The 13881-nt window shown below is 41.3% G+C and overlaps 2 protein-coding genes across 2 annotated transcripts; one reads left to right on the top strand and one right to left on the bottom strand.

Moving 5' to 3' along the window:
* Positions 1-2327: 2327 nt before the first annotated feature.
* itpa (inosine triphosphatase (nucleoside triphosphate pyrophosphatase)) lies at positions 2328-5788 on the bottom strand. Its single transcript, XM_031311850.2, has 8 exons — positions 5657-5788; positions 5370-5427; positions 5207-5271; positions 5042-5115; positions 4913-4944; positions 3958-4070; positions 3340-3416; positions 2328-2657 (listed from the first exon to the last, which is right to left on the bottom strand). Exons 1-8 carry the CDS (start codon positions 5717-5719, stop codon positions 2525-2527), a joined length of 615 nt encoding a protein of 204 aa, XP_031167710.1. The 5' UTR covers positions 5720-5788; the 3' UTR covers positions 2328-2524.
* Positions 5789-5878: 90 nt separating this feature from the next.
* On the top strand, positions 5879-13718 carry mettl13 (methyltransferase like 13). Its single transcript, XM_031311849.2, has 9 exons — positions 5879-6145; positions 7733-8005; positions 8123-8591; positions 8706-8905; positions 9081-9270; positions 9559-9723; positions 12565-12777; positions 12878-13009; positions 13288-13718. Exons 1-9 carry the CDS (start codon positions 5993-5995, stop codon positions 13575-13577), a joined length of 2085 nt encoding a protein of 694 aa, XP_031167709.1. The 5' UTR covers positions 5879-5992; the 3' UTR covers positions 13578-13718.
* Positions 13719-13881: the final 163 nt, after the last annotated feature.

Raw genomic sequence — 13881 nt, 5'->3', positions numbered from 1 at the left:
TGATTATAAAAAGCAGCTGTAGAGAGCTTTTCGTTAGGTCATTGGCTGTACTATTTTGTAGTGAGGCAACTGCCTCCTTGTTGGGTTCTCAAGTAAAATTAACTTTAATATATCTTCAGTAGCCCTGTCTATCATTTGATAATGGAAAGTATTCTAACCATTTCATTTCAAGCAATTATCAGAGGAGAATCATTAGAGGCAGAGGTACAATTAGGCATTTTATCATTAGAAAACATGTTTTCGTATTCCATGAATTTTTTTATGGCCCCACAACATTTTACACAACCATCTCTTATGTCCAAATAGACAGGCAGAGAGGACAAAAGCTAACTTGTGCACTCTCGTATCTCTTGAGGATTGCTGTGTCTAAAACTACTCTGTAATAGTTGGATACATTAAAAATGTAATTGCATGGTAGGCTACCAGTGTCAGACCTCTTGTTTTTGTAAGCTTGAAAAAAATCCAATATAAAATGCCCAAGGTAGAATTTATTGTCATTCCTTCCATTACAATACTCAGTATACTGGGGGACAAAAGTGTGTTCCTTAAGTGCTGCAGTGTACACCAATACCAAGAGATACAATTAAAAAAAAGTAAAGTTTGATGAGTGCCGTCACATATGTAAAGATGTCCCTAGTTTCATTAAAACCGGTTAAAAATTATCATGGAAAGAAATGCATATAAAAAATAAGTCTCTGTCGGCTTGGGAACCACAATTTCATCATAATAATCTGGCTGCAAAAGATTCAATTTAAGCGAAACAAATGCCCAAATAATCCTGTTTTTTTAATTTATGAGACAAATTTAGGTCATATTGATGTGATGTAATGTCATGTCATATCATGTATTTATGTTGTTCATTTTAGCCAGTTTTGGTAGTTAGTTTAAACTGGGGCATGTGGTACTAGAGCTGTTCCAGACATCATATGAGGATGTCTGCTGTTTACCTCAACGTTGTACAAAGGAGGGAATGCCTTTAGAAGAATGACTACAGGATAAGCTGCTGCAAGAATGGAGTTAAATAAAACAACGCCATGTACTTTTGCAATACTTCCATCTCCTTCTTAGCTGACTCTTTATTCTCCAAAATGCATACTGTATGGGCAGTAGCTAGGGGGCCCCCACTGAATGCTGCAGCACTGACAGTAACTGTGTTGACTTTGAGTCGCAGAGGAAAAGAGGGAAAAGGAGGGATGCTTTCACAGCCATGTCTTTAACCTCTAGTGACCTGAAAGTCTGGCTCACATCTTGCATGTCCTGTTAAAGAAACTTGGCTGACAGGTGAACTGAAGTCTCCCTGATGAAGATGCATACAGCTTTCTTGCTCCTTCTCCCAACAACTTGCTACTTCCTCTGGAGGTCTAAGCAAACAGAGTGGTCCAGTCATTTTTTTTAAATAATTTTTTGGGCTTTTCCACCTTTAATTTTTGATAGGAGTAGGTGAGAAAGGGGAGAGAGAGAGGGGGAAGACACGCAGGAAGTTGTCACAGGTTGGATTCGAACCCTGGACCTCTGCATAAACCTCAGTACATGTGCGCCTGATCTACCACTGATCCAACCCGGCTACAATGGTCCAGTCATTTCACGACGTACAGCAGCTTTTTTTTTAGCCTGACAAGCCAGACCCACATCAAGATGTTGCAAATTACAATTTTCTGGCTTCTAGGGTGCATCTAGATTTCTAGGCTAGCTTTTTTTCTCAATAAGTGTTTTTTACTTGCTTAGTATCATTATCGATAACCAGGCGCAAACATTTTCTTGTACACAGCTTCATAGAATATAAATAAATGAGGAAAGTATGCAAAAAAGCCATTCAATCTGTGTTGAAGAAAGTAGATGAAATATTTGATAAAACACAGCGCTATGGGTTGTTTCTGTCTTCTGGTGGTCTCATGCAGGATGTGTGTATTTGTGCATGTGTGACATTTTCAGTACAGTACATCTGGGAGGCATCAGTCACAGACTGTGTGCATAGTTTCTGCTCAGAGACTTCCAGCTCTAGGGTCATTTATTACCTAAACACTCCCTGTTATCACTGTTGTGTTTGTACTGAACAGTCTCAGAGCGGTCTGCTGCTCTCATCAGGATCCCGAAGCTCCGCTTTTTTTTTAATAATTCATGCTCATCTCCAGGTCTAATTTTGTCTTGGCAGGCAAAAACTCTAAAGGTTGTCTTTGAGTACCCACTGTGAAACAAAGAGACAATTCTTGCAACAATTTCCGCTATCTTCCCATATTATCTGGAAGACATATTTGACATGCACATTTCCTGAAGGTCCTTTTCCTACCACTGACACAAGGAAATCTTCACCAAGAATAACAAAGGGAGAATTTGTTGAAAAATAAGTTTATTAAAAATAAACAGTTTCCATTGCAGATTCTACATGTAGACATTGTGATCACAAATTTGTTATCTGCCATATGTTTCTGACCCAACAATAAAACACTCTGCTGGTCAAATCTAATGACTTGAGGGTTGATACATTGTACAGATTCAGAACCTGAAGTGAGCCTAAAATGATTCTTTAATCCTCCTGCTTCTTCTTCTTGCCCTGTGGCGAGGTATCGTTGGTTTGAGAGAAGTGCTCAGACATGGCAGCAAGCGCCCGGTAGCGGTGCGAGATAGTGTTCTTCACCTCTTTGGGCAGTTCAGCATAGCTGCAGATGAAAGGGAAGTAGTTAAAGTCAGAATGGATATGTGTTCATGTCTGGCACAATAGTGATAAATAATCTCTAATGCAGAGGTCTTCAACATTTTTTAAACCAAGGACCCCTTAACTGAAAGAGAGATGGAGCAGGGACCCCCCCCTACTACATATATTGTATAATATGAAGTTGCATATTAAACTAGGCCTACAATAACTTGCAGGGCGGCCAAATGCCTTTATACATACCTTTTTAACATTCAAATTGTTGGCATGATTTTATAAATAATGTTCAAAATACATGTGTCACATTGAATCCTTAGGATGTACTGTATTGTGGATGGCTACCTTAGTGACTACCTTACCTATAGCACAGTAAGCCTATCATCAGTGAGGATTTATGTTTGCTAATAATATGTTGGATTCATGGTAAGACTTTTTCATTTTTGAAAAAACTTTCAAAAATTAACAATAATTTGGAGGTCCCCCCGCATTGACTCTGAGGACCCCTTAGGGGTCCCGGACCCCCTGTTGAAGATCCGTGCTCTAATGCACAGCATAAAGTGAAAACCATAATGATGCTTTTTTTTTTTTTTTTTTTAACTAATCTGCAATGCTCAACTCATTTTTAAATGGGACTTTACATGTGTTGACCGCTGGCTCCCCCTTGTGGTATGAACAAGAAATTTGCTTACGTTTTGTCATATCCCTCTGGCTGGAAACAGGGATCCCATCCAAAGTCTCGAGGCCCCCTGGGTTCCACAATGTGTCCCTTGATATACCAAGAGGAGAGAGTGAATGGAAAATAAAAAACACAAAACACAATGCTAACCGCCACCTGCAAAAACAAACTCACTAAAAATCACACATATTGCCTCTGAGATAATCAGTCTCCCCACACCCAGCCTATCAGACATGAATGACACAGCCATCCCACGCCCAGCACGTACAATAGCAGCTGACACAGACCATCCCCTGAATCAATTCTTCACACTACTTACATCCAGCCGCAGATACAGAGCACTGAACTGGACTAAAGCCTATTTAAAAAAAAGTTTTGTCCCCCACCGCCATCACAGTGCTTAACAAACTGTGATACCGCCACGATATGGATTATATATATAACATGTTTTATGTGTTGTTGTGCTATAGAACATGAAAAGAAGATGTGTGGAAATGATTATCCCTATGGGACAATAAAGAATCCATCCATCCATCCATCCATCCATCCATCCATCCATCCATCCATCATCCATCCATCATCCATCCATCCATCCATCCATCCATCCATCCATCCATAGAGAGACTCTTACCTCTGTTTTCCCTCTAAAGAGCTGTACTGGCTCATCTTTCCCAGCAGAGAAAGCAAAGGTGCAGAGAGCCCATGCTGATTTATCTTCAAACCCAGCTAGGAGTTTGTACAAGCCTACAACAAAAATGTAAAAAAAAGATTAGAAATGCCATATTCACTTTTTATACCCAACTCTAAATATCTCTGTTAAAATACAGTGGCACTCATACGTTTATGAACCCATGCTAAAGTTGACTAAAAAGAGGAATAAAAAAAACATTTTTTGGAAATTGATCTAACCCTAATTTAAAAAAATGAGGAAAAACCCAACCTTTAAAGACACCAATTTCCTTTGTGAATGAATAATTTATCGTAAATAAATAAATGTTCTTCTTTAAAATACAGGGGGCATAAGTCAGTACACCCCTATGTTAAATTCCCATAGAAGCAGGCAGATTTTTATTTTTAAAGGCCAGTTATTTCATGGATCCAGGATACTATGCATCCTGATAAAAGTTCCCTTGGCCTTTGGAATTAAAATAGCCCCACATCATCACATACCCTTCACCATACCTAGAGATTGGCAAGTTTTTATTTCATTTAGCCTGATAGCTGGTTTGATCTGCATTCAGAGATGATTTTATGGACACTACCCCATGCCAATCTCTAGGTATGGTGAAGGGTATGTGATGATGTGGGGCTATTTTAATTCCAAAGGCCAAGGGAACTTTAGCAGGATGCATAGTATCCTGGATCCATGTGTTTATTTACGATACATTATTCATTCACAAAGAAAATTGGTGTCCTTAAAGGTTGGATTTTTCCTCATGTTTTAATTAAGGCATTAAGATCAATTTCCAAAAGATGATAGATAGATTTTTTTTTTATTCCTCTTTTTAGTCAACTTTAGCATGGGTTCATAAACTTATGAGTGCCATTGTATCTCAGTAGTCTCATCTATTATCATACTTACATACCTTCTGGCTTGAGTTTATCCAAGAACCATTTTCTACAAAAACAAAGTTTAGTTGTAATTATTACTGATCATTACCAGGCTACTATGAAAGATAAAATGGCATATGACAGACGTGGAACTTGTTACTAACATGTACGGTCCAGGCAGGCCTCCCAAAGCCTTGAAACACAGACAGGTGTCCTCCACTATGACTGGCCCATCAATCTGAGGGTGTAAAACAAGCAATGCAATCAGTTTCATTCATTCATCATGTACTGTACATGCAGAATATTTACTTGCATGACAGTACAGTTACCTGCCGTGCAGCCTCCTTACACTTCTGTATGGAAATCTCATCTGGCTCCCCTTGGTATTCAGGCACTAGAGACAAAAATAGTTAGTGTGTTATTGTTAGTGTCGTGTGTGCAATGATTACAGGAACTATCTATTCTACTGGTGGTCTCTGTTCTGATACTTACAGTCAATCTTTTTAGACACTAGCTTGTAGGGAAACCTATCTCCCAGGATCTGAATGACCTGATGGACGTGACCAAAGTGAGAGTCAACCACAGAATCTAGCAGGACTGAGTTTTGTCAAATGAAACAAGATATTTCTGTATTAAATTACAGCTCATGCTCACTGTCTATGTTTAGCTAAAGGCAATACGTGTAGAAGTATCCCGCCTGAAACGACTAGCTAAGACAAGACAAGCACGAACGTGAACACAGAATCCGTCTCAGGTGTAAAAATGTTTGCCTCTTTTACCTCTTCGAGTTTTTTAGCGTTTCCAGTCACGAAGACCACAGACCTTCCAGCAGGCACAGCCATGTTGAATGACACCCCCGGAGGACTAACAATATCGGACCGAACACTTCCGGCTGAGCAACTGCCAATGAAAGCAGCTCTAAGGGCCAAAGCGAATCACCACGTACCGTGTAACCCCGCCTTCACACAAAGCCTCCAATCAGCGAGCTGTACTGCCAGCAATGTTGTCCGGCTTGTAAAGTTTCGTTGCGTGCCATGTGCAGAAGTGGCTGTCAGCAGACTCTGTCACGGTAAACTCGAACGTTTTTAGACTTTTGTAAGCACTGCAGCTGAAAAATGAGTCTTTTACCTCGCAGTGCCGAGGAGTTCAGCTCCGCAGAGTACTGGGAGAGATTTTTTAAGAAGCGCGGAGAGAAGGCTTTTGAATGGTATGGAGACTACAACAAACTCTGCGGCGTGCTGCATAAATACATCAAAGTCAAAGATAAGGTAAAAATAACTTGTTTGGCAAGATATGTACAGGTATGGCGATACACAAAGTATATAGAATTGCCGTCAAAATAACATAACACAAATGTTATTATTTGCATACTATTCATTCACTTCCTGCTAATATGTATACCAGTGTTTATATAAAGTACTTTTCTTTCCTTATCCATTTAGTGTTATTTCCATAATAATACACACAGTATTTTCTGTCTCAGTGGTGGAAGAAGTATTCAGATGCCAAATACCACAGTGTAAAAAAAATACTCCCATTCCAAGAAAAGGTCCTGCATTCAAGATCTTACTGAAGTAAAAGTACTGTGCATCAGCATGATATAGTACATTAAATATCAAAAGCTAAAGCAGTCATTATACAAAAAAACAGCCCCTGTGAGTATTTCATTGGATAGCTAATATTTCATTAATGTGCATTTTACTGTCGAGCTGGGCAATATATCGATATTATATCGATATCGTGATATGAGACTAGATATCATCTTAGATTTTGGATATCGTAATATCGTAATATGGCATAAAGTGTTGTCTTTTCCTGGTTTTAAAGGCTGCAAGTGATGTCATTTTCTGAACTTACCAGACTGTTGTAACTGTTCTATTATTTGCCTTTACCCACTTAGTCATTATATCTACATTACTGATGATTATTAATCTAAAATCTCATTGTGTAAATATTTTGTGAAAGCACCAATAGTCAACACTACAATATTGTTGCGGTATCGATATCGAGGTATTTGGTCAAAAATATCGTGATATCTGATTTTCTCCATATCGCCCAGCCCTACTTTACTGCTCAAGATGTTAAAGGTGAAGCCAATTTTATATACCTCAAGAACCTTTGGGTAGTTACATTTACAAAGAAGCATCATATTTAAGAAGTGCATCATGTGTTTTGCATATTCAATTTAACCAGCAACTGTAGCTGTCAAATAGAGGCGTAAAAAGTCCAATATTTTGAAATTAAATGTGGTGGACTATAAGTATAATTTAGCATAAAATGGAAATATTAAATAAAGCACAAATGCCTCGAAACTGTACTTACAGTACTTACGTAAATGTGCTTACTTACTTTTAGAGATGGCCCGATACAATTTTTTGCTTCCCGATACCATATTCTGATACCTGAACTTGCGTATCGGCCGATACCGAGTACCGATCAGATACCAGTATGTCATATATTTTATTATGTTTTAACAACTGTATGCTACTATCACTGTATGGATGTGATATGATTTCTATCTTTATTGTCAGTCTGGCTCAGGTTAAACTCTTTGTGAAACATGAACAATGAATGCCACAGAACTTTCTTTTATTATGCAGTTTGACAGTCAGTTATAACGGAAAAAGAACATAAATAAACTACTTTAACGTAGATTTTCTTTAGGTCTTTATTATGTGGTATCGGATCGGTGCATAAGCTCCAGTACTTCCCGATACCGATACCAGCATTTTAGGCAGTATCGGAGCTAATACCGATACTGGTATCGGTATCGGAACATCTCTACTTACTTTGCACCTCTGCAAAAATCAATAACTGATTAATTAACGGTGTATTGTTGTGTTTCTGTCTTGCAGGTGTTGGTGGTCGGTTGTGGTAACTCTGAGCTGAGTGAACAGATGTTTGATGTTGGCTACAAACATCTTACTAATATTGACATCAGTGAGACAGTGGTGACCCATATGAACCAGAGAAACGCTGAGCGCCGGCCAGGCCTGACCTTCCAGCAGGTGGATGCTACACAAACTCCATATGAGGAGGCTAGCTACCAGGCTGCTCTGGACAAGGGCACACTAGATGCCATGGCGTCAGAAGAAGAAGGAGCACTGGCCAGGAACATGCTCACTGAGGTAAGAAAACCAAAGGGTCAGGGTGTGCACAGACCGTATGTTTTTTCCTCCTCACTCTGTAGACTTCTCAACACACGTCTGTGCATTCTCGTCACAGCTGTGTTCTTGTGTCTGCAGGTGGGCCGTGTGCTAAGTGTCGGCGGCCGGTATGTCTGTGTGACGTTGGCTCAGGAGAGCGTGATCAAGTTGGCTGTGGAGCACTTTGTTCAGCTGGGCTGGGCTGTGAGGCTCCACTGCCTGCAGGAGGAATTGGGAAAAGAAGAGGACTCCTTTGCTCTGCCGGTCTTTGTTCTGGTCTGCACCAAGTTTCGTCAGCCTATGCCCATGCCTATTCTGGAGATGTGCCTTGGGGAAGAAGGAGCCCCTACTCGTCTCCCACAGGTAGCAGAGTTGTTGTCTGCAGTAAGGGAGCATCAGGCTTACTCTGTCTTGAAAAAGAGACTCCGTACAAGCACAGACGCCAGCTCGAGCCCCTCACTCACTCTCTGCCACGCCAAGACTGGCCTCCCCAGATACTCTCTCACAGTACAAGATTGTCCCCCAGGTGCCAAGGTGCCAAGATCAAACCCGTTTGCTATTTTTATTGGTGAGCTCTCCTGTTATCTCATCATGTTTTTGCCTTTGCATGTACAGTAAGTCACAGTGGTTGGCTTTTGCCCTTCTTTAATGACTACTTCCCCCCCTCTGCTTATCCTGTCAGTGCCTCAAGGCAGTGAGACAGCTTGGCTCTACAGCTCCAGTGAGGGGCGAAGGCAGCTGGCAGCCAGTGCTAACTTTCGGCGCCTGGTTATTGCGGCAATGCACAGGAATCAGGAGTACACAGACATGCAGGCTGTCCAGTCAGAACTCTCACCAATGGTGATGGACCTGGCTCCCCCGGGTATGCCAACAAACCAGCAGGTAAACACAGACACACGCACATGCACACACACACACACACACACACACACACACACACACACACACACACACACACGCGCAATCCTTTTTAGAAATTTTCTTTTGTGCAATAAAACCTTTTCTGTTACAAAAATGTGCATCAGTGTATTCATTTGAGTTCTCTGTCCCTATTCAGGTGCCGTTTCTGTCAGTTGGAGGTGACCTGGGTTGGCGAGAGGAGGTCAGCAGGGGTGTGAGTGAGCTGAGCGGGGAGTACTGTGTGGAGAATGTCAAAGGAGAAGACGGAGAACTGTATCGGAGACTCGTTTTCCTGTCTAATGTTGCCCTCGTCCAGTCAGAGAGCCGTCTTGTCCCTTCAAATACTGGTCAGTTGTTTTCCCTTCTTTACTGTAATTAGTTTTCCTTTATAATAAATAACCAATTAAGCAAAACCAACAGTGCATATACCGTATATGTCCAATTAAATGAACAGACACCCATCAAACTAAGAAGCTAAATAACAAATACAAGCAAAAAAATAAAATAGAACCATAAAAGGGGAAACAATGAAACAAACAATAAAAAGGAATAATATTACCATAGTTTGAGTTTAGTTATACTATATTATATTTTATTGGATTATTATAAATTAATGACTGTTTATGTCCCTGCAGCATCAAGTCATAAGAAGAAAAACAGAAAGAAGCTCAAGCCAACAGATGCTGCAACAACATCTTCCACCTCTCTGTCAGTGGACAGCGGCTTCCTCTGCTGCGCTCACCATGAGGTTATGGTGGCGGGCCTTGCTATGCTAGGGGTGGGCACGCCACAGAACAAAGGTCAGTTGGGCTTATGGTGTTGTCATTTAAACATATGTTTGTTTGGTTTGTGGTTTATTGTCTGTTGTTATCACAAACCCCAATTCCAGTGAAGTTGGGACGTCGTGTAAAACGTAAATAAAATAAGAATACGATTTGCAAATCCTTTTCAACCTATATTCAATTGAATACACAACAAAGACAAGCTATTTAATGTTCAAACTTATAAACTTTATTGTTTTTTTTTTTGCAAATATTCACTCATTTTGAATTTGATGCCTGCAACACGTTCCAAAAAAGCTGGGACATTGACATGTTTACCACTGTGTTAACATCACCTTTCCTTTTAACAACATTCAATAAGTGTTTGGGAAATGAGGACAGTAATTGTTGAAGCTTTTTTTTTTTTTTTTTAAGATTCTTTTTTGGGGCTTTTCCTTTTATTGTGTAGAGACAGTGGATAGGCATGAAAGGGGGAGAGAGATGGGGGATGACACGCAGCAAAGGGCAGCAGATCGGCTTTCAACCCGCGCTGCTGCAGGACTCAGCCAACATGGGGCGAACGCTCTTACTGGGTGAGCTACAGGTCGCCCCTAATTGTTGAAGCTTTGTCGGTGGAATTCTTTCCCATTCTTGCTTGATGTACGACTTCAGTTCCTCAACAGTCCGGGGTCTCCATTGCTTGCGCATCATAATATGTCCCTCCAGAAAAACGCGATTATGCGATTGCATAATTCAATGCATAATCAGCCAAAGTCTGCATATTTATGCGGGGGCCGCATTTTTTCAAATACGCCGCATTTTCGCCGCATAAATTGCAGATTTCCACACAAATATGCGGGGCTTGCATGATTTCATAATCCCCGCATTTTTGGTGCAAAAAAGTCACATATATCTTAGCAGAAAGTTGAAAAATGTTGCGTTTACTTCACACAAGAGCAGCCGTTTTCCCCTGTTGCCATGGAAATGTTATGAAGTGACGTAATTGCGCGACGTGAACATCATCGAACAGCTACAAACCCCGCGATGAAACCGCAATTTTTGCTAGTTCCCACAATTTCATCGCATAAAATTGCATAAATATCCTGCATATTCCATCGCATTTTTTAAGAAAACGTGCCACATAATCAAGGAGTTTTGCCCGCAACAATCTCAAAAAAGGACTGCATAATGCGCCACACATTTTCAGTGGGAGACAGGTCTGGACTGCAGGCAGGCCAGTCTAGTACCCGCACTCTTTTACTACGAAGCCACGCTGTTGTATCACGTGCAGAATGTGGCTTAGCATTGTCTTGCTGAAATTAGCAGGGACGTACCTCAAAAAGACTTTGCTTGGATGGCAACATATGTTGCTCCAAAACCTGCATGTACCTTTCAGCATTAATGGTGCCTTCACAGATGTGCAAATTAGAGCTGTAATCGGGCCTTAAAAGTTAGGCCCGACAAGGCCTGAGCCCGACAGAATTCGGCCCAAGCCCGACAAGTACATTTAGATTGACAGCTTTTTAAAAGCCTGAACCCGTTTACAGCTCGACATTATTCAAATGTGCGCACGCACACAGCCACTGGCTCATTATTCTCATTATGCACATGGTCAAAAGTTTTCCACACCTCAGACTTTTCTTTCTTTGCCGGTGCAACCAAAACGTAATTGCCAGAGGCCAGCCTCCGTTTTCACCTCCTCAGCATCCATTTTCGCGCTAATCAAAACGCATCACCTGACCGCTCATTTACCGCCCAACCTGGAGCGCAAGCCCAAGCCCATGTAAAATGATAGAAATTAAGACCGAACCCAGCAAAGATCTTCAGCTCTAGTGCAAGTTACCCATGTCATGCCACTAACACCCCCCATACCATCACAGATGCTGGCTTTTGAACTTTGCGCTGATAACAATCTGGATGGTCCTTTTCCTCTTTGGCCCAGTGAACATGACGTCCATGATTTCCAAAAACAATTTGAAATGTGGACTCGTCAGACCACAGCACACTTTTCCACTTTGCGTCAGTCCATCTCAGGTGAGCTCGGGCCCAGAGGAGCCGGCGGCGTTTCTGGGTGGTGTTGATATATGGCTTTGGCTTTGCACGGTAAAGTTCTAACTTGGACACGTAGATGTAGCGACGAACTGTGTTAACTGACAGTGGCCCACGTGGTAATATCCTTTACATAATGCTGTCGGTTTTTAATGCAGTGCCGTCCGAGGGATCGAAGGTCACAGACATCCAATGTTGGTTGTTGGCCTTGCTGCTTACGTGCAGAGATTTCTCCAGATTCTCTGGATCTTTTGATGATATTATGGTCTGTAGATGATGAAATCCCTAAATTCCTTGCATTGGTACGTTGAAAAACATTGTTCTTAAACTGTTGGACTATTTGCTCATGCAGTTGTTCACAAAGTGGTGAACCTTGCCCCATCCTTGCTTGTGAACGACTGAGCCTTTTGGGGATGCTCCTTTTATACCCAGTCATGACCAATTAACCTGTTCACCTGTTCTTTGAGCATTCCTCAACATTCCCAGTCTGTTGTTGCCCCTGTCCCAGCTTTTTTGGAACGTGTTGCAGGCATCAAATTAAAAATTAGTGAATATCTTTTCTTGATTTTAGTCTGGGTGGGTGGTGATGATGATGAAGGGGGGGTGTTCATGTTGCGAGTTGTATGTTTTGTATAAAAAATAAAATAAAAAAATTGTTAATCACACAAAAAAACAAAGGTCAGTTCCCACCTGTTTTAACAGTCTTGTTGAGGTTGTAGAGGTGGATGGCGGGAGGAAATCTAGACCAAACGGCCACAGGCGTTGCAGCGTCTTCCCACTTCATTGAGCTTTACCTGCGATGTTTTCATCCCCTCTGTCTCCCTTTCTTAGATGTCCCGGTGTCAGTGCTCCTGGTGGGGCTTGGTGGAGGAGGCCTGCCTCAGTTTCTACGGGACTTTGTGCCCGGTGTTACTGTCGAGGTTGTGGAACTGGATCCTGTTGTGATGCAAGTGGCAAAGGAATGCTTCGGGTTTCGACCAGATGACCGTTTGACTGTCACTCTTGGGGACGGCCTCGAACGCATCTGTGCCCTGGAGAAAGAAGGTTAGTGAAGGAGGAGTCAAGGAGAGAGCTGTCAAAAGTAAGCCTACGCCAGTGAATATATTACCTAAGAAGTGACTGTCTATTTTTTTTCCCTCTGTAGGTGGTCGTTTGTTTGATGCCATCATGTTCGATGTAGACAATAAAGATAGTACTGTGGGTATGAGCTGTCCTCCTGCTGCCTTTGTAGAAACCTTGATCCTGCAGAAAGTCCACAGCCTGCTAACCCCAAGAGGTACAGTATTTTTAACAATATATCTCTCCATCTGGTGGTATCTAATGTTTTCTATTGAATAATGAAAAGAAAAAAGTTTTGTAATTTTAATTAAGTAGACAACTAATAGGCACATTAAGAAACTGAAAATAATCAAAAAGCTGTTTATTGGTCTCATTACACATGTACAAAATGTCTTCATTTTTGTTTGAAATATTTCACCATAGTTGTGTGTTTCATCTACATGTTCTCTTCTTTCGTCTGTCTGTCTGTCTCTTATCTCCCTGCCATTGGACCAGGTATATTCATACTGAACCTTGTGTGTCGTGACTCAGCCTTGAGGAACAGCGTGTTGGAGCGTCTGAGCTCCGTTTTTCCCACCATCCTCTCTAGAAAGATTGAAGGGGAGGTCAACGAGGTCCTTCTTTGCTCTCGTGGAAAAAATGAGACATCGGACGCTGTTCGCATCCTTCCATCCCTGAACCGAGCAGCCAAAAGCCTGCAGAGCGCACTATGCTCTAACAGGACTGGAACCAGCAGCCCTCATATAGACATTGCAGAGTTGTTGAAAGAACTGAAAGTAGAGTAAATATATGTGGGATGGGATGTACAGTAATCATGTGTCATACTGGAATATGAGAGTATGTGCTTTCACTTTGCCATTCAGTGCGATGTAATGGAAAGTATTGATGTACAACATCTACAATCACAAGTAAAGAATATTTTATCTTAATGTGGTGCTTTGACAAAAAAAAAAAAAATTCCCAGTGCTGTTAGATATTTGAACTTGCATTATTATTGTATTATTTCACAATTACATGTCATTTAGCTTACACTTTTATCCAAAGCTACTTACCATTGCTGTATATGTCAGAGGTTGCACACCTCTGGAG

Source organism: Sander lucioperca, chromosome 11, assembly GCF_008315115.2.
Source record: "Sander lucioperca isolate FBNREF2018 chromosome 11, SLUC_FBN_1.2, whole genome shotgun sequence".
Taxonomy (NCBI): domain Eukaryota; kingdom Metazoa; phylum Chordata; class Actinopteri; order Perciformes; family Percidae; genus Sander; species Sander lucioperca.
Note: the sequence above shows the minus strand (reverse complement) of the source record. Positions and strands in the feature narration are given on the sequence as shown.